Genomic DNA, 21738 nt, shown 5'->3' on the forward strand with positions numbered 1-21738 from the left:
GTTTACCATGTTGTGTGCTAGAAAACGGGGAAAAAATTCCAAGTGCGGTGAAATTGCAAAAAAAAGTGCAATCCCACACTGGTTTTTTGTTTAGCTTTTTTCTAGATTCACTAAATGCTAAAACTGACCTGCCATTATGATTATCCAGGTCATTATGAGTTCATAAACACCAAACATATCTAGGTTCTTTTTTATTTTAGTGGTGCAAAAAAATTCCAAACTTTGCCCCCCCAAAAAAAAATTTGCACCATTTTCTGAGACGCGTAGCGTTTTCATTTATCGTGATCTCAGGTTGGGTGAGGGCTTATTTTGTCATGCTGCGCTGATGTTTTTAATGATACCATTTTGGTGCAGATATGACCTTTTGATCGCCCATTATTGCATTTTAATGCAATGTCGCGGCGACCAAAACAACGTAATTCTGGCGTTTTGACTTTTATCTCGCTACGCCGTTTAGCGATCAGGTTAATCCTTTTCTAAATTGAAAGATTGAGCGATTCTGAACGTGGCGATACCTAATATGTGTATGTGGGTGAAAGGGGGGTGATTTAAACTTTTATTTATTTATTTTATTTATTTTTTTATATTTTTAAAAACCTTTTCTTTTACTTTTGCCATGCTTCAATAGTCTCCATAGGAGACTAAGAACTGCCATAACCCAATTGGCTCTGCTACATACAGGCGATGATCAGATCGTCTCTATGTAGTAGAATTGCTAAATTGCTGTGATCGCCGACCACTCACAGCAATCAGGCACTGACAACCATAGGTCTCCAGGACACACAGGTCATGCCGACACACTGGTGACCCGCTTTCATGTGACGCAGGTCTCCAATGTGCATATTTCTGGTGCGATTGCCGGAAGCGCAATTTATATGTTGCTCTCAGTATTTGACAGAGGCATTTAAATAGTTAATAGCCGTGAGTGGATCACGACTCCACCCGCGGCTGTTGCGGACACATGTCAGCTGTTCAAAACAGTTGACATGTCCCGGGAAAGATGTGGGCTCACCACCAGAGCCCACATCAAAGGAAGGGAGGGGGAGTCCGACATCAGCATAAATATACGCCCGCAGCATTTTGACATGTTGAATTTTCCATTGGTGGATAGAGACAGGAGTGGGCCCCGGTGAAAGAGCAGAAAATGGGCCCTTTGCAGTCCAATAGCCCATGATAAAACACAATTCCACTTGTTTTGGAGGTGGCCCTTGTGCGGTTGCACGGATTGCATTGATGATATGTCCGCCCCTGGAATTTTGTATAAGACTGTGCAATAAAATTTGGAAAATATGGGCTCCTTAAATTACATTCAAATCTGCTTTCAAAATTAACTCTCATGTTGCATGACCTAAAAGCAGCGATCTTCCAGTTCTATGTCAGTACATCGCCACAGGAAAAAGCAATATATCCTCAGCATGGGAAAGCTTTTGCCTGTGTAAGGCTAATAGGTCCAAGTATAAAAAATAAAATGTGAATAGAGTGTGAATAACCCCTTTCCGATATCAGGTGTAATAGTATGTGCCGGAGCCCGCACCTTTCCGTGCACATGTCAGCTGATATATAAAGCTGACATGTGCCTGAAACAGCCATGGGTGGAATCACGATCCACCTGCGGCTGTTAACTAGTTAAATGCCGCTGTCAGTTTCGCACTGTAAATCACGCCCATCGGTGACCCTGCCATATGATCGCGGGTCACTGAGGGGTCAGCATGACAACAACCAGAGGTCTGAAGCAGACCTCTATGGTCGACATTGCCGGATTTCAATGGGCACCGCCCGGTGGTCGGCACTCATAGCAAGTGAGCATTTCTGCTACAGATAGGCGATCTGATCATCGCCTGTGTGTAGCAGAGGCACACAAATTACTGCAGCTTCTAGTCTCCCATGAAGACTATTGAATCAAGAAAAAGTAAAAAAAAAGTTTTTAAAAAATTTTAACCCAACACGGCGTAAGAAGAAAAAAATTCAAAACATCACAATTACCGTAAGATTTTTTTGCAATAAAATGAATAACAGGTGATCAAAAGCTCGTATCTACACCAAAATGGTATCAATGAAACATCAGCTCAGTGCACAAAAAATAAGCTGTCACCCAGCCCAAGATCACGAAAAATGGAGACGCTACAGCTCTCGGTCAATGGCGCCTTATTTTTTTTTACCAAACTGTGGGGGTTTTTTCACCATTTAGATAAAAAAGAACCTAGACATGTTTGGGGTCTATGAACTCGTAATGACCTGGAGAATCATAATGGCAGGTCAGTTTTAGCATTTAGTGAAGATGGTAAAAAATAAATAAAAAACTGTGGAATTGCACATTTTTTTTGCAATTTAACTACACTTTTTTCCTGTTTTCCAATACATCATATGGTAAAGCCAATGGTTTCTTTCAAAAGTACAGCTTGTCCCACAAAAAAATAAGCCCTCACATGGCCATATTGACAGAAAAATAAAAAAGTTATGGCTCTGGGCAGAAGGGGAGCGAAAAACAAAAACGGACATACCTCTGGTCATGAAGGTTTTAAATAAAAATAAATAAATAAAAATAAAACTATTTGGATAACACTTTTACAAAAGTTATTTGAGTTCATAGCTTTTACCCAAAATATGACTGGTTGTTTTTCATGGTTTTTGACTACAACACGCTGTGATCTACAGGCCCGTATGTGTAATATGATAAATTTAGATACCTCATTAGACTTACAATGAATGACAACTTAGGCATTTTTTAGACAGTGAACATAATCAACCTGTCATATTTGTCTTCTCCACACAGGAGAGAAAAATCAATAATGTATAAAAGTATAACAACAATGTAATTGCATTTTTCTGTGTGATGTACATCTTATGAATATAAAGTCGCAGACAATCGTAGGAGGTTCGCTGCCAGGTGCTGTGTCCTGATGGGATAGTGCCGAATGCAAATCCCTCTTGTATAAAGTATGGAAGGCGGGAAGCGTGCCTATAAAGAAATTGTAATCAATGGTTCCCCAGCTAGAGATACATTTGGGATAATTCTGCACCATATTTACAGTAAGGACTAATTTGTCGTCTTCAATAGTCTCCTATTTTTTCCCCTGGAGGTATCAAATATATATCCCCGTCCTTCTTAGTTAAAGGGGTATTTCTCTCTCCAAGATCCTATCCCAGTATGTAGTAGGTGCAATAATAATAAGAAGAATAGCAAATATTTCCAATTTGAAATGTAGTATAGTTCTTCTGATTCGCTATGTCTCTTTCCTCATGTGCAGTCATTGCAGGATCATAGGTATCCATGGTTACGTCCACTGATAAAGTGACAGTTAGCTAGTTGCTAGTGGTCGTAACCATGGTGTTGGAATAATGCACATTGATCTGTATGTATTGCAACAACTACTACTACTGTACTGTTTGATATATTGTGCATATTGTGAGATTGTTAACAAAGTTCAGTGACACAAAAAAAAAAAAAAACAGACAGGATGCCCCCTCCTTCTCTTCCCTTCTTGTTGTTGTAATGCTCCCATGCTGCAAGCCACAGCAGATACCAGACTGATCACATTTCATGCTGTACGCTGTTCACCCTGGATATGAATAAATCTACATTCTGTGTTGCTGACTCTGGATGTTACGCTGATTAATCCGCTGCTTACACATGGATACCTAAGGTCTCTACCAATATCTCTTGATCCATAAGTTTGATTTAAAAAAAAAAAAATCACACTGCTCAGTGGCATAAAACTGGTCACTACTGACCTGGAGACAGGTCTTCTTTAAATATCCGTTATACTTGGAGGCCAAGTTAGATATTTTGCATTGGGGCCTTCAAGATTCAAGTTACCTCTAATTCTGTTGCAGTATGGAAATACAGAGCTGTAGGTGAATTTTTAGAAAAAAAATTGATACAAATTTTGGATTCTAAAACCAGTTTAGAAGCCTCTTATTAAAATTATTAAGCGGAAATGGGGACTAGCAACAATAACCAATGGGGTTCTGAGCTACGAGAGATGTACAATTTCCGACAATGACCATTTACTAGTAATGAGCGAGTAATGAGGAATGCCTGTTTGTTAGGGAATCCCCACATGTATTCAGCCTGTCTACAAGTCGCAAATCATGCAGCTGAGACGATGAAAACTAAATCTCCGAGCACGCCAAAATACTCGGAGGACACCCGAGCATGCTCGGGGAAAACCCGAGCAACGAGTATGCTCGCTTATCACTACCATTTACATATATTTCGACACCTTCCCAAAATCCCGAAGGTTGAGTCAGTCTTGCTTTTTTGATGTGGAGGAGGGTTCTATTGTATAGCGCAATATTCCTGTATTATCTGTGCTGTAGCTAATTGCTGTGAAACCCTCGTCGAATTCAGATAGCTCGTAAGCTCTAATTCTACCGAAAGGAATAGCGCTGCCGCCACTGCTCCTTGTGCGATATAGTATAAATGCACCTACGCCATAAAGCACTACGCAACTTACACATGTGACTTCTCTCCAGTTCCAGAGACAGGGGAAAGATGTGGACAGAGTTAAACACCGGCTGCTGGAAATGGCCAATTACGTGGATAAGGTTAGTAACATCCTGTTGTGCCCGAATAATATCTTGTTTTGATCTTTTCATTGTGCTCTTTACTCCACTGATGATGCAACATCTCTTACTCTTTTTTTTTTTTTTTTTAGAAAAATGCCTTCACATTTCTAATATCATTTTGTGTATATTAATTCGGCAACATTTTTCATTTTTGCTTCCGCCTCCATTTTCACACTCTCTGGCTTTCAGGGAATCGAAATTTTCTAGTTTATTGCTGATTATTGGCCCGTATGAGAAAATTAATACCGTTAAAGACAATTTAAGTTGGAGACCCTGTTAGAAATTTTGCATTGGAGCCCACAAACCTCAAATTACACCACTGGCCAAGAGCTTTAAAAAGGACCTGTCACTTTCTTAAAAGAAAAATTAATTTAAATACCCTATTTAAAAAACAAAAACCCTGATTTCAAGCTGATTCTGCCATTTGTTTCTATTTTACGCTGCTTCAATCCATTACAGCTCATCCTGTCCAGGTGTCGATCAATCTAATAAGAGAGCACTGCATGGACAGGGACCCCTTGTCGCCTTCCCGGTAAAAATAATTAGGTAGGAAGACATCCAGCAACCGAAACGGAAAGAACTATAAAAATAATATTTAGAAAATCAAAAGGAAAAAAATAAAACACACTAGGCCTATGCGTATCCACCATTAAGGCTTTTAGTCATAGCCATGATTAAGCGTCCTAGTGCTCGAAACGCGTAGACCTAGTGTGTTTTATTTTTTTTCCCTTTTGATACTCTAATAGTTACTAATAAATAATGTACACTGCTCAAAAAAATAAAGGGAACACTTAAACAGCAGAATATAACTCCAAGTACATCAAACTTCTGTGAAATCAAACTGTCCACTTAGGAAGCAACACTGTTTGACAATCAATGTCACATGCTGTTGGGCAAATGGAATAGACAACAGATGGAAATTATTGGCAATTATCAAGACACCCTTAATAAAGGAGTGGTTCTGCAGGTGGGGACCACAGACCACATCTCTGTACCAATGCTTTCTGGCTGATGTTTTGGTCACTTTTGAATGTTGGTTGTGCTTTCACACTCGTGGTAGCATGAGACAGACTCTAGAACCCACACAAGTGGCTCAGGTAGTGCAGCTCATCCAGGACGGCACATCAATGTGAGCTGTGGCAAGAAGGTTGTGGTCCCCACCTTTAGAACCACTCCTTTATTGAGGGTGTCTTGATAATTGCCAATAATTTCCATCTGTTGTCTATTCCATTTGCACAACGGCATGTGACATTGATTGTCAGTCAGTGTTGCTTCCTAAGTGGACAGTTTGATTTCACAGAAGTTTGATTTAGGCTAGTTTCACACTAGAGTTTTTTTGTGCTGCGTTAGGAGCGCACATGAAATGCATGTGAAAAGCGCATACAAACGCTTGTAAACGCTGCATTTTTTTGTAGCATTATTGTGCACATAACGGCAAAAAAATCGCAGCGTTTTTATGCGTTTGTAAGCGTTTTTCATGCGTTTGCAATTTTTATGGGCAATAAACTAGAGAAAAAATCTTTGGAAAATTCTTGCAACACACTCCACCAATGGGAAAGCAGTGGGCGTGTCTTATGGAAATTCTTTATATAGCCCCTTTTTACAGCTGAATTCTTCACATTTGCTTGCATTTGACTTGATAAACATGGATCTGCGCTGGACGAGCTTTTACTTTGACTTGGATCTGGACATGAGGACGGCTCAGGCTTATGCCGTTGCTTGCCATGAACAGAGGGAGAGCGAGAGGCAGCGAAGACGGCAGCAGCGACGTATGAGGACACATCCCATTATTGAACTCTGGGAGAGCCGTGGAGCGTACCACACCCTCTACAGCGAGCTCCAGGCAAACCCGGAGAAATTTACGGATTATACCCGGATGACCCAAGAAACCTTTCACTATTTGCTTGGTCGGGTAAAAGAAGTAATCCGGAGACAGGACACGCAGCTCCGGCGTACGATTACTCCTGAGGAACGGCTCCTGGTCACGTTAAGGTACGTAGTTTTCATAAACCCATGGCTGCTGATTTTTCTTGGTTGTGACATGTACTATTCCAAATCTTGCAGAATTACAGTTCTGCCATGTCGTTAATTAATAAAAGCTGCAGTAATTTTTTCATGGCATGTATTGAACCAAAGGCTGCAGAATTTTTTTTTTTTTTTGGGGGGGGTTTAATTAAACGTGTGTAAAAAAATTACGTATACACAAATATTAATTATTGTTTTCTTTGTGTTACAGATTCCTGGCTACTGGGGAGACCCTCTCGTAACTGCACTTCCAGTACCGGATTGGAATCGCCACGTTGTCTGGAATTGTAGCCGACATCTGCCGGGCGCTCTGGAACGTTCTTTGTCCCGAATTCATGCCAATGACCACTGCAGCAAAGTGGTTGGAAATCGCCGAAAGATTCTGGTCTGTATGCAATTTCCCAAACTGTTTAGGAGCGGTGGATGGGAAACACATCCGGATTATCAAGCCCAAAAGAACTGGCTCTGAGTTCTATAACTACAAAAAGTACTTTTCTACTGTACTGATGGCCATTGCGGATGCAGACTGTAAGTTTATTGCAGTGGACATTGGGGCATTTGGCCGTGGGAATGACTCCCAGGCTTTTAAGAACTCGGACATGGGCAGGAGGTTGCATGGCAACAACTTCGATTTCCCCATGCCACGTCCTCTTCCCAACACCGAAGGTCCGCCACAGCCATTTGTAATGGTTGGTGATGAAGTGTTCCAGATGTGCCAAAACCTCCTCAAACCCTACTCCATCCGGGACTTGGACCTACAAAAAAGAATTTTTAATTACAGGCTGACCAGGGCCAGGAGAACAGTAGAGTGTGCTTTTGGTATACTTGTATCGAGATGGCGCATTCTTGGCACAGCTATTAATCTTAAACTGAAAACAGTGGATGAGGTGGTCAAGGCCTGTGTTGTTCTACATGATTTTGTAATTTCTCGAGAGCACCTGAACTTTGATCTTGATGATGTTGCTCCTAATCCTTTGCCAGAATGTACACAGCACCCTCTCAGGTCATCCGTTGAAGCTGGCCAAATGAGGGACCAATTTGCGGCCTACTTCAACTCAGATGCAGGACGGGTGGAATGGCAAGAGCAAATGTTGTAAAAAAAATTTATTGCATGTTGTTGGTATGTTAATAAAAAAAACTGTTTTGATACCTGTACTGAGTGCATTCTCTGTTTTTACACTCCCAATACCTTTAGCAAGTAGCCAGGTGTATCAGTGAATTTATGATGCTGTGTTTTGTGCATCATGAATTCACTAATACTCAAGGTTCCCCAACTTCAGTCCTCAAGGTCCACCAACAGATCAAGTTGTAATGAAATAAAAAGATTCCATACAACATGATCTGTTGGTGGCCCATGAGGACTGGAGTTGGGGAACCGTGCAATATTGCAAGAATGTAGAGATTGCTGTGGAAAAGACAAGTCATGTAGATTTGTTGCGTTGACAACACATATCTCCAAGACTGACACAAGAAACATGTCAGTAATGGAGATATCTGGTGGCAAAAACGCTAAGTGTACGGCGCAGTGTGTGTACGGCGCAGTGTGTGTAGTTGGCACAGTAACCAATCCAGATTTTGTGAAAGCACAAGTGCACATTTATTTTGTAACAAAAAAAATATATATATATTTTATTAGGAATGACGTTTGGGGGAAGTTTGGGATACTTTAGGTGTGTGGAGAGACTAGGAACGACTGGAGGTTGAGGAAGGGGTTCTAGTAGAAGGGGCGACGAAAGTACTGAGGGAAGGGAGCTCTGGAATGGACAAGGAGGCATGTTGAGAGACATTAGGAGGAGAGGGTGGATGGAAGAACAAAGTTTTTTTTTCTTTTTCTTTGGCGCAGGAATATCCTGCCCGGACCGACTGGCAGCCTGTGAACGCCTTACTTTTGTTGACCGCCTGGTGACGGTGGACTGTAGCGTTGCCCTGTAAAAAGGGGAATGCGGATCCCCACTTTGCTGCTCTGTGGTGGCGGTGCAGCTGGAAGTGGCAGTGGCGGTGCTCCTAGAAGGGGAGAAAGTTGGGTCGGTGCTCCGAGCAGGAGGCTGCCTGTCTGGGATCTCAGGCAAAGTTCTTTGGGGACTCTGAGGAGGAGAATTGGTGGCGGTTATCTTTCGAAGAGGAGTGGAGGTGGTGCTCCTTTGATGAGGAGTGGTGGTGGTGCTCCTTTGATCAGGAGTGCTGCCGGTGCTCCTTAGAGTGCTGGCGGTGCTCTTTTGCTGATGAGTGCTGGTGGTGCTTTGTTGCTGAGGAGTGCTGGTGGTGCTCTGTTGCTGAGGAGTGCTGGCGGTGCTCTGTTGCTGAGGAGTGCTGGCGGTGCTCTGTTGCTGAGGAGTGCTGGCAGTGCTCTGTTCCTGAGGAGTGGTGGTGGTGCTCCTTTGATGAGGAGTGGTGGTGGTGCTCTGTTGCTGAGGAGTGCTGGCGGTGCTCTGTTCCTGAGGAGTGGTGGTGGTGCTCCTTTGATGAGGAGTGGTGGTGGTGCTCCTTTGATGCGGAGTGCTGCCGGTGCTCCTTAGATGAGGAGTGCTGGTGGTGCTCTTTTGCTGATGAGTGCTGGCGGTGCTCTGTTGCTTAGGAGTGCTGGTGGTGCTCTGTTGCTGAGGAGTGCTGGTGCTGCTCTGCTACTGAGGAGTGCTGGCGGTGCTCTGTTGCTGAGGAGTGCTGGCGGTGCTCTGTTGCTGAGGAGTGCTGGCGGTGCTCTGTTGCTGAGGAGTGCTGGCGGTGCTCTGTTCCTGAGGAGTGCTGGCGGTGCTCCTTTGGTGTTGACTGGTGGTGTCAGTGGCCCAAGCAGGTTCTGTGGTGGTTTGGCTCCAAACTGGTGGTGCTTTGGCGGTGGTGTTGCTCCATACAGGAGCAGCTCTTGACATAGTGGTGGTGGCGGAGTAGTGTTCAGCAGCACTCAGACTTGGGGTGGTGTAGTGGTGTCCGGCTCCGCTGGGAATGCAGGTGGCCGTGCAGTGGTATGCAGCAGAAGTCGGTAGTGTGGTAAAGCGAGTCAGCGGTGGAACTGTTGGAAATGACACCACTGACTGCTGAACATACTGATTCTGCTGCATAGCCTGCAAGTAAGCAGTGTTGCAGGCCTGTAACACACTCAGCTGTTGCTCAGGACTAAGGTGTTCCACCATGCCCTGTTCAATTTTACTGAAAAAATGGTGCGCCGGTCTGTTGAGGTCGGCCTCCAGACGGTCAAGGCACTGGTCGACAGAGTGGAAGCGGTGTTCCATGTAGTTAAAACCACGTTCCATCAGGGAAAAACCGCTTTCCATTCTGGCGGACAGCGCCTTGATGCTGCCCTTAAAGGCCTCGCTCAAGAGCATGAACTCGGGCATGAACTAAAGGCCTGTCCGAGGCCCTCTGCCGCTGGCGGGTAGTGCCCGCATAACCAGTGACAGAGACCTGGGACAGGGTAACACCTGATGAACCAGCTTCCTGGTCACCAGCTGTGTTGCTGATCTGCAAGATGCTTCCTGGCTGTCGGATTGCTGGGACGGGTCCGAGGTCGATCGATGAAGAACAGCTCCCGGGACAGGTTGCAGAGTGCTGCTCCAAGTGCTGTCGAAAGAAAGGGAAAACATTACTATCATGTATTTACAAGAAGCATCACCTGTTGAATTGAAAAGCACATAGTAATAACAAAACAAAAAAATACTTACGCTCTGCTGGCAAGGACCGGTCTCAGGAAAGCCAACTCTCGACAGTAGCGGTACTTTCTTCTGCGCCTTGCCGCTGAACCACTCCGAACCTGTCCCTCAGCACGAACATCAGTGTTGAAGTGGTCCTTCATCGAGTGCCAACGTGTGCATATTTTGTTCACTGTTGGGAAAAAAAAAATTCTAAAATGCACTTAAGGCAACTTAATTATCAGCACACACAACAGATTGAACTTTTCACTACAATATATCTTGCCAAAAAAGCACCAGCACCATCAGGACCATCAATCAATGCAGCAGTTGAAGACCAAAATCAATCACAGTGTGCCACATGGCATTGGTGTTTTTAAGGCAAGAATATATCTGGCCAAAAAAACACCAGCACCATCAGGACCATAAATAAATGCAGCAGTTGAAGACCAAAATCAATCACAGTGTGCCACATGGCATTGGTGTTTTCAATGCAAGAATATATCTGGCCAAAAAAACACCAGCACCATCAGGACCATAAATAAATGCAGCAGTTGAAGACCAAAATCAATCACAGTGTGCCACATGGCATTGGTGTTTTTAAGGCAAGAATATATCTTGCCAAAAAAACACCAGCACCATCAGGACAAAAAAATCAATGCAGTATCACAGAGCATCTTTATACTTACAGAACGCCCTTTTTGAAGTTGGAGAGGCGCTGTCCCAGCCATCCATCATCGCTGCGGCCACCTCATTCCAGAGCTGCCGGGTCACCACTGTGTCTTTGTACTGCTGGTCACGGCTGTCCCACAACGGGATACGCTCCTCAACGAGGCGGATCAGGTGCTCGTTGTCGATGTAGACTTCTTCGTCATCCCGTTGTGGAACCTAGAAAAAAAGAAATATATTAGAATGTTTGTAATTTTGGAGAATGAAAAAGATAGAAAAAGAAACAGAGAAGAAGCAAGATAAAAGATGAAAATAAAGACAGAAAAAAAAGGCTCATTATATACTCACATTGCATCTCCTCGCCACGACTTGACTACGCTGCTCCCGCTCTGAATCCTCCTGCTCAGACTGCTCCCGCTCAAACCGCTCCCGCACTCCATCTTCACTGCCCGTGTCCGATGTCTGTAAAGAAATAAAAAATTAAAACACATTTCTAGAGGCAGCTATACTTACCCAAAGGCAGCAAGATTCTCACCTCACGATCAGCTTGGGCCAGTTCTTGCCGAGATGGCGAATAGACCGATCCAGAAAAAGACATGCTGAAATGAAAATAAAATAAACATTAGTACATTATAAAATTGTACAGGACACACAGACATTACGTTGAAGAATACTCACATTTTGGCTCCTGAAGCTTGAATCCACACTTGTAAAAGCTCTTCTGGGCTTTTGTCTGCTCTCTGCAAGGCTATCTGTAGAGTAATTGTCTGACCCTGAAGACACCTTCTTTTATCTACACTCCTCCCAAACAATGTTGCTTGTTTAGGGGGAGTTTTAGACAAGTGTCTAGTCACTGTTTACTCAAAGCGCGTGCGTGCACAAGGCGCTGACGTGCGCGGTGCCAAGCGCTCGTCAGCGATCACATAGACTGTAATGCTATTTTTGGGCGCACACCGAGCGCACACGTGCACGCGCGATTTTTTTAAGTATGTAGGCGGAACAAAAAATGCAACATGTAGCGTTCGGCGCGTCTGGGCGCACACCTGTAAAATGCGCAGCGCACGCTAAACGCTGATGAGCGCGTACATTCGCAAGACCCTGCGATCACCATGTTAAAAATAGGGGAACATTGCGCGTGCGCCCGATAGCGCACAATGCGCTGCGCGATCAAACGCTAGTGTGAAACCAGCCTTACTTGGAGTTATATTCTGTTGTTTAAGTGTTCCCTTTATTTTTTTGAGCAGTGTATTTATAGTCCTTTCCATTGCAGTTGTTGGATGCCAGTGATGTCAAGTCAACAGCACACACCACCGCTGCAGCCAATCACTGAGCTCAGCAGCTGTGTCAAAGTTGTCTTGTGGTTCTAGACGCCATACCCTGTGTTAGAGCTTAACTAACAGGATGACACTAGAGAGACAGTTTCTTCCTTCTGGAGTAGAACTAATTTGCATGGTCATTACTTATTAAATTCCAGAAACATAAAATCCATAACACTGTGATAAATCCTTACTCAAGCTTGGTTTGTAGTCCACGGAGACACAAAAGTCTGCATAGGAGCTGAATACGCAAAACGGCATCTAATCTTTTCAACAAGACTATTTTCCAAGTTGATTCGTCTTTTCTCATAGATTGTAGAAATAGAAAATTCTTTGCAAATGTCTGCATTCCCTCTTAAGGCAGCTAATAAGGTCAAATCTAGATTTCGCTACGTCTATTAAACCGCCGTGGTTCTCAGTAGTGGTGTTTGAGCAGCATTTTATCTTTATCATATTAATTTTTATTCCTGATACATTGTAACGCTCTCAACCCGCAATGACGTCTTTTAATTAGCCCTGCAGAGACGCACTTTTGTTTTTCTCTATGGGGAAACTGCCTGTTTGATTTTTTTTTCATTTTTTTTTTTACTTTTTTTTTTCTTTCAAATGTTTCTTAAGATTTTCAGGGGACATTTGATGTAGCACTCACTCCAATACCTAACTACTTAATCAAATGAGAGTGCAGCTCAATATCCTGTGGGTGAGACATTCATTAATTCAGTCCTTTAAGACATGAAAATAATGTTACCTTTTCTTTCACAACATTATCACAAGGCTACATTACGCTTTCTTTTTTTTTTTTGTAGCAAAGTCAGTGCAATAACTGTAAGAGCTGATAACATTTAAGGCTGCCTATAATTATCATACCAAAAAGAATTTCATCCCGGCCTGATGAGCGGAGCGCCATATTCTCCGCTAAATTATTCATCTGTAACATTCTGCATGTGTTAATGCTGTCATCTCCGGAATTAGGAAAAGAATGGAAGATGTTTTGATTAAAGAGGTAGAAAAAAAAAATTGCAATAAATTTATAAAAGATGAATATGTCTTGGTCTAGTTGAAAGGAGGACATTTTTTTTTTACGTTCCATTATAAGGTTTGGAAATAAACCCTCATTCTACTTCTTCATCTGTCAAAGTGAATTAATGCAAAAACCGGACTAGTTGCCCATAGAACCAATCACAGTATGGCTCACGTGATATCACAGCCACTTAAAGGGATTGTCCAATTTTGAAAAACCAAATAGTCAGTTATGGAGTCTGGGAGCAGCATAATGTAGGTGTAGAGACCCTGATTCTGGCTATTTGTCACTTACTGGGCTGCTTGGTGCAGTTTGGATAAAATCCCTGTCTCCTCTGCTGTAGATGTATGAGTACTCTAATGCTGAGCTGTGTATAACCCCGCCCACACACCTGATTGGCAGATTCCTTTCCTGTGCACACTATGTTAGCAAACTGCCAATCAGTGGTGGGGGCGGGGTTACATAGATTAGCTGGACTACCAGACACATGGTACTTAGTCCTTCATTGATAATCTCCTGCTGATAAAACAATGATTGTGCTGAAACTACAGCCTAATAATTGACACATCACTGGACTCAGACTCTTTGCTCATATTATTCTACTCTCAGGTTAAATAACAAAAAACTGCTCACAGATTCCCTTTGAGTTATTTGAGTCCTTGTTTCAGAATTAAACAGGGTCTCTTGCTCTGGAGGATCTGTCCTGTCTTGCATTACACAGACAACTCATTAATATAATTGGTCTCTGTGTGATGCCTAATTTCCCCTATGGTGATGCTGCAAAAAAATGTAAGGATATGGACACTATCTGGGGCATTTTTTTAACCCCTTTCCGACATCCGGCGTAATAGTACGCCGATGTCGGGCTCCCCTTGTTTGGTGCGAGCTACAGCGCTAAGCCCATACCTTTCCGGGCACATGTCAGCTGATCTATACAGCTGACATGTGCCTGCAACAGCTGCGGGTGGAATAGCAATCTGTCCGTGGCTGTTAACGTGTTTAATGCCGCTGTCAATCTCTGACAGCGGCATTTAACTCGCGCTTCCGGCAAGCTCACCAGAAATCCCTCCCATCGGTGACCCCGTCGTGTGATCGCAGGCCACCAATGTGTTGCATGACAACCAGAGGTCTTCAGCAGACCTCTATAGTTGTCACAGCCAGATTGCTATGAGCGCCTTCCAGTGGTCGGTGCTCATAGCAAGTGAGCATTTCTGCTACATACAGGCAACCTGATCATCGCCTGTATGTAGCAGAGTCAGTCGGACAAGTGCAGCTTCTAGTCTCCCACAAGGAGAATATTGAAGGCTGAAAAAATTCGTGGAGACCATCCGCGCTGCTTTATAAATGACGATCCAGACTAGATCAGGGTAAAATATTGATGGTTTTAATCCAAATCTCAACGCGTTTCGGAGTCAACAGGAATTCTTCCTTGGGAGACTATTGAAGCATGCAAAAAGTAAAAAGAAAATGTTTTTAAAAATATTAAAAAAAATTAAAAAAAATAAAAGTTTAAATCAACCCCTATTCTCCCCATTCAAAATAAAACATTTTTTTTTAAATTGCCGCCTTCAGAATCTCCCGATCTATCAATACTAAAAAAATTAACCTGATCGCTAAACGGCGCAGTGAGCAAAAAAGTCAAAATGCCAGAATTACATTTTTTTTGGTCACCGCAATATTGCATTAAAATGCAATAACGGGCGATTAAAAGATCGTATCATTAAAAATGTGAGCTCAGCATGCAGAAAATAAGCCCTCACCCAGCCCTAGATCACATAAAATGGAGACGCTACAGGTATTGGAAAATGGCACAAATTTTTATTTTTTTTAACAAATTTTGCAATTTTTTTTCACCGCTTAAATAAAAAAGAACCTAGACATGTTTGGTGTCTGTGAACTCATAATGACCTAGAGAATCATAATAGCAGGTCAGTTTTGGCATTTAGTGAACATGGTAAAAAAAAAGAAAAAAAAACAACTGTGGGATTGCACTTTTTTTTAGCAATTTCACCGCACTTGAAAGTTTTTTCCTGTTTTCCAGTAAACCATATGTTAAAACCAATGGTACTGTTCAAAAGTTTAACTCGTCCCACAAAAATCAAATCCTCACATGGCCATTTAGACTGAAAAATAAAAAAGTTATAGCTCTGGGAAGAAGGGGAGCAAAAAACAAAAACACAAAAACGAAAATGCCTCCGGGTTAAGGGTTTAATGAGATGTATTTTGGGATCTAGCATTTTTGCACTTGGGCTTGATTAAAAAATTTGCACTATTTTTAGTTCCCTACACATTGTGTTGCTTGCAGAATGAGTTAACAATAAATACGTCAGTGAGCTCCTTCTTATATGAAGTTTGAAACTCTTTTTATCTGTTTTTTATTTTTCTAAGCTCTTCTCAGCCAATCTATATCAGCATCAGCATTCAGCTGTGGTCTTTGGTCATAAATCGGCACAGGGGGGGCTCTGTAAAATTGTGAAAATTGCAAGAATACAAGATTTCTTTTCCATTTATATAATGATTATGTTGTAAAAAAATAATCAAACAATTTTAAAGAAAACATAGTAGTGATAGTGTAGACACAAGTCAGGAGTGTAGACACATGCTTTTCACATAGGGAATTAAAAGAAATTCCAATTTAGTAAGATATTTCCTGGTGGATTAGCAAAGAAACAGACCAACACAAAGTTTACAAAGTTTTAACCAAAGATTTCAAGCAGGGCTGGGACAAGGTGTTTTGGAGCCTGAGGCTGATGAAGCCTAGTGGAGCTGCCCACCTCTCAACCCCAGAGGAATGGAATGGGTCAGAGACTAAGGAAATAGGACTCCTAACACCTCCGATGGGTCAGGTAACAAGTTCTGACGACCACTTCCAATAGGATTGTTACTTTTCTCACCAAAAATACCAGAAGAGTAAAAAAAAGTGATATACTTTAGGAGTGTGACTCAACAAGGGCAACTTCAAGGTTAGATATCATTCATTGTTTGTGGATCATTTACACAATACCAGGGAAAAATAACAATGTTCATCCCTACGATTGTAAGACCCAAGAACCATTTGGTTTCAAATAAGGTGTCTAAGCAGACCCCCACTATAGATTTAGAGATACGTCTCATGGTTTTTGCGTCCGTCATGTGACCAATACAGCTTGCACATAACTGATAGTTGTTCTGGTGATGTGTTCATGTACTGACAGTGGTTCTGGTGTCGTATTCTGGTTATGGTGACATATTCATGTAGTGACTGTTGTTCTGGTGCTGTATTCATGTGCTGACAGTGGTTCTGGTGCCATATTCTGGTTATGGTGACATATTCATGTAGTAACTGTTGCTCTGGTGCTGTATTCATGTGCTGACCATGGTTCTGGTGCCGTATTCTGGTTATGGTGACATATTCATGTAGTAACTGTTGTTCTGGTGCTGTATTCATGTGCTGACAGTGGTTCTGGTGCCGTACTCTGGTTATGGTGACATATTCATGTAGTAACTGTTGTTCTAGTGCTCTATTCATGTGCTGACAGTGGTTCTGGTGCCGTATTCTGGTTATCGTGACATATTCATGTAGTAACTGTTGTTCTGGTGCTGTATTCATGTACTGACAGTGGTTCTGGTGGCGTATTCTGGTTATGGTGACATATTCATGTAGTGACTGTTGTTCTGGTGCTGTATTCATGTGCTGACCATGGTTCTGGTGTCGTATGCTGGTTATGGTGACATATTCATGTAGTATCTGTTGTTCTGGTGCTGTATTCATGTGCTGACAGTGGTTCTGGTGCCGTATTCTGGTTATGGTGACATATTCATGTAGTGACTGTTGTTCTAGTGCTCTATTCATGTGCTGACCATGGTTCTGATGCCGTATTCTGGTTATGGTGACATATTCATGTAGTAACTGTTGTTCTGGTGCTGTATTCATGTGCTGACAGTGGTTCTGGTGCCGTATTCTGGTTATGGTGACATATTCATGTAGTAATTGTTGTTCTGGTGCTGTATTCATGTGCTGACAGTGGTTTTGGTGCCGTATTCTGGTTATGGTGACATATTCATGTAGTAACTGTTGCTCTGGTGCTGTATTCATGTGCTGACAGTGGTTCTCGTGCCGTATTCTGGTTATGGTGACATATTCATGTAGTGACTGTTGTTCTGGTGCTGTATTCATGTGCTGACAGTGGTTCTGGTGCCGTATTCTGGTTATGGTGACATATTCATGTAGTGACTGTTGTTCTGGTGCTGTATTCATGTGCTGACAGTGGTTCTGGTGCCGTATTCTGGTTATGGTGACATATTCATGTAGTAACTGTTGTTCGGTGCTGTATTCATGTACTGACAGTGGTTCTGGTGCCGTATTCTGGTTATGGTGACATATTCATGTAGTGACTGTTGTTCTGGTGCTGTATTCATGTACTGACAGTGGTTCTGTTGCCGTATTCTGGTTATGGTGACATATTCATGTAGTAACTTGTTCTGGTGCTGTATTCATGTGCTGACAGTGGTTCTGGTGCCGTATTCTGGTTATGGTGACATATTCATGTAGTGAATGTTGTTCTGGTGCTGTATTCATGTACTTCTGATGGCTCTGATGTATTCATGTAGTGATTATGGATCTGGTGATGTATTCAAGCATTAAATGGAGTACTAATTAGAAAGTACAGTGTTCACTAAAGTACATGGAAAGAGAGTAAGAGTCTTCATTTAAAGATAGGTTAACAAGTAGGTTTTTGAGAAGCGTTATGAAGCAGATCTGCTCCAAAATCCATATAATGGGCTTCAAAAAATGCTTTGAAATCACAAAAAAAATATTTAAATGGAAAATCCTCTTTGCTGCACTTTTCAGCACATTTTTCTGGACAACTCATCTAAAAATGCCGAACAGACAACATTTCTTACTGACAGAATGGAAAACCATAGCAAATCTTTTAAGTCATGTATGTCTGCAACCCATCATACTAATATGAACACATTAGCAGCTGTGAACTGTAAAATGATGATAATTACACCCTTAACAATCTGTACAAGCGCTTTCAGATTTAGAAAAAAAAATTGTGTTGACGCATCAAATTTTCTTTTTTACGGGCAGGGAAAAACAAAAGTGGCCTATTTTTACAGACCAACGACTAATTTCTGGATGATTAGCAACCGCGCCGATGAGGTTTTGAAAACTTTGTCTCAGAGAGAAAGTAGTGACGTGTCACTCATTTGATGCGGATTCCAATTTTGACACTGACTAGTCAAAAGGCTGCAAAAGCATAGAGGAAAAAATATTTAAAAAAAAGAAATTCCTCTCAATAATCTCATTGGAATTTTCCAGCTCCCAAAATTGTGTGAACATACCCTCATAGTGTACCTCTGTTTACAAATAATGCGCCATTTGGTCCCATTTAGATAAGCCAAATGCAGCCTTTAAATGCCTGTCAGTAAGCTGTATACAAGAAGACCGGTGGACATTTTCTGGCCTGTTTGACAGGCCGACCAAAATTCTATGAGCACAGAACAATTGTTAATATGATTGTTCTGTGGTTATAGAAAATGATTTTTATCGGCAAGTCTCCTCTGGGTCATAATGATCGTTGTCACAGAGTGTGTGCCCACAACCGGGCCCATGCAGGAGGACACACATCCCAATGAAATATATTGTGGTACAGAGACCTGGCAGCTCTCTGCACTGCAATACACGCTGCTGACCAATTGGGGCAGGCAGCTGACGTCAGGATGCCCAGCATGGGGGACATTATACCAGGTAAAGGCCCAGGATTGGGGACATTATACCAGGAAAGGGCCCAGTATGGGGGACATTATACCAGGAAAGGGCCCAGGATGGGGGACATTATACTAGGAAGTGGCCCAGGATGGGGGACATTATACCAGGAAGTGGCCCAGGATAGGGGAGATTATACCATGTTGTGGCCCACGATGGGGGACATTATACCAGGATGTGGCCCAGGATGGGGGGCATTTTACCAGGAAATGGCCCAGGATGGGGGACATTATACCAGAAAGTGTCCCAGGATGGGGGACATTATACCAGGAAGTGGCCTAGGATGGGGAGCATTTTATCAAGAAAGGACCCGGGATGGGGGACATTATACCAGGAAAGGGCCTAGGATGGGGGACATTATACCAGGAAGTGACCCAGGATGGGGGACATTATACCAGGAAAGGGCCCAGGATGGGAGACATTATACCAGGAAGGGGACAAGAATGGGGGACATTATACCAGGAAAGGGCCCAGGATGGGGGAAATTATACCAGGAAAGGGCCCAGGATGGGGGCATTATACCAGGAAAGGGCCTAGGATGGGGGACATTATACCAGGAAGTGACCCAGGATGGGGGACATTATACCAGGAAAGGGCCCAGGATGGGGGACATTATACAAGGAAGTGGCCCAGGATGGGGGACATAATACCAGGATGGGGGACATTATACAAGGAAATGGCCCAGGATGTGGGACATTATAACATGAAGTGGCCCAGGATGGAGGACATTATACCAGGAAGTGGCCCAGGATGGGGGACATTATACCAGGAAGGGACCCAGGATGGGGGACATTACACGAGGAAGGAGCCCAGAACTGGGGACATTATTACTTGAAGAGGATAAAGATGGGGGACATTATATGAGTATGGAGACCAGGATGGAGGACATTATATGACAAATGGGCCAAGGATAGAGGACATTATACCAAAAAGGAGCCGCAGTTGGAGGACATTATATCATGAAAGCGTTCAATATGGGGGACATTATTACTAGAAAGGGCCCAGGATTGGAACATTATTACAGGAAGGGGCTTAGGATAGGTGACATCATTATAGCAAGGGGCCAGGATGGGGGACATTATTACAACGGGGGTAAATACATCTGTCTTTATAGGACCTAGAACAGTACAAGGACCCATACATCTGACCAGCATGATAACGATGATTTTAACGCTGAGAGGAACTAACCCAATCAGTGCTCATTCATCGGATGATTATCAGCATGTCTAGACAATCCAACAAGCCAATAATCGAGGAACAAGTATTTAAAGGGCTCATTCACTTGTCAGTTTTATTCAAGTAGGAGAAAAACTGACCGAGTGTTATCACAGGTTGGTCCGAGTGTCATCAGTTTTTCTCAAACGTGAAAATAAAAAATGTTTCTCTTTTCTATTCCTATGTAATAGCTTTTTTAGGTATAAGTGCTATCCATCAAAAACATGGATATCATATGTACGGTACTTGAAAAAACTGACATCTGAATGAATAGTAACAAACCTGATGATTGGCTAATCTAAATGACCATGGGCGTTTTAGGGCTCCTTCAAACCATTTTTAAGGTGTGCCTTGTATTATTATTCCGAAAATAATAGAGGTGTTAATTATAGGATCTATTATAATAACATGCATTTTTTATTATTTCATACAGTTTTTCAGACCACTGAATATCCGGGTAGCGCTGGTTGGTGTCGAAATCTGGAGTGATGAGGATAAATGCGCAATAACCCAAGATCCTTTCATCAGCCTTCACGAGTTCCTGGACTGGAGAAAACTGACATTACTACCTCAGAAGCCCCATGACAATGCACAGCTAGTAAGGTCTGCTCCTCCGACCACATCTCCCATTTATTAATGAAGGGATAATACTGGAGCCTAAAAAGTTTAATAATTAATTGGGCACCATATATGAGTTCACAGCTTCATCATCCTCCTCTGGACCACCAAGAATACTGGTATAAACCCATTCATTACCCATGAGGGGGATTACCAGTAAACATTTCACCTCATGTAGACTTTCTGCAAAAAAAATAAAATGTCATAAAGGGGTTGTCCAGGTCCAAGATACTGATGACCTTGCCTTAGGATAGATCAGTGGGGGTCCAATACTGAAAGCACCTACTAAGGTCGGGATCACACATGCGAGAAACACGGCCAAGTCTCGCATGTTAACACCCGGCACTGCCACCGGCACTCAGGAGCGGAGCGTGCGGCTCCATGTATTGCTATGCGGCCGCACGCTCTGATCCCGTTCCGGGGTATTAACATGCGAGACTCGGCCGTATTTCTCGCATGTGTGATCCCGGCCAAACACCCACACCAGTGGCCACCAGAAATACGTAGTGTGTAGAGTCAAAACATGGGCTGTATCGTGGCCGTTCTTGGTTGACTGTTGTGATACCGGGCGTTAGCGCCTCCACCGATCTGGTAACAATGATCGTAGTTGTCGTAGCCTGTCACAACCCCTTTATTCTAACCTAAACAAGTTGTCAGCTAGCCACTGCACAGGTGGTAACAGACTACTGTGTGTCCCGCAGATTGCCAGAATGGAGGACTATCCATCGCTCGACTTAGGGCGTATGTCCTCTGTCTTTTGTCCCCTGACTGCAAAATGCGGACCAGATAGAGTTGCGTGGAATGACAAGAACCTGAGGATAGCCGAGCACTGGGTGACTTCATCAGTTTTATAGACTTGACATGAGCAGCTCCATTCATCTTATTCTGTTTATAGTCTCACATTCATGGGAGACCTAATAGAAAACGAGG

At 42.8% G+C, this 21738-nt stretch overlaps 1 protein-coding gene across 1 annotated transcript in view; it reads left to right on the forward strand.

Moving 5' to 3' along the window:
* ADAM12 (ADAM metallopeptidase domain 12) overlaps positions 1-21738 on the forward strand; it is a 771113-nt gene that overhangs the window by 495830 nt on the left and 253545 nt on the right. Inside the window, exons 8-9 of the mRNA XM_073552776.1 lie at positions 4477-4548; positions 20624-20793. Coding sequence (XP_073408877.1) covers positions 4477-4548; positions 20624-20793 — 242 coding nt within the window. The remainder of the gene's footprint in view (positions 1-4476; positions 4549-20623; positions 20794-21738) is intronic.

This window comes from Dendrobates tinctorius, unplaced genomic scaffold (genome assembly GCF_039654945.1).
Source record: "Dendrobates tinctorius isolate UK_male_01 unplaced genomic scaffold, ASM3965494v1 ptg000196l, whole genome shotgun sequence".
Lineage (NCBI taxonomy): Eukaryota > Metazoa > Chordata > Amphibia > Anura > Dendrobatidae > Dendrobates > Dendrobates tinctorius.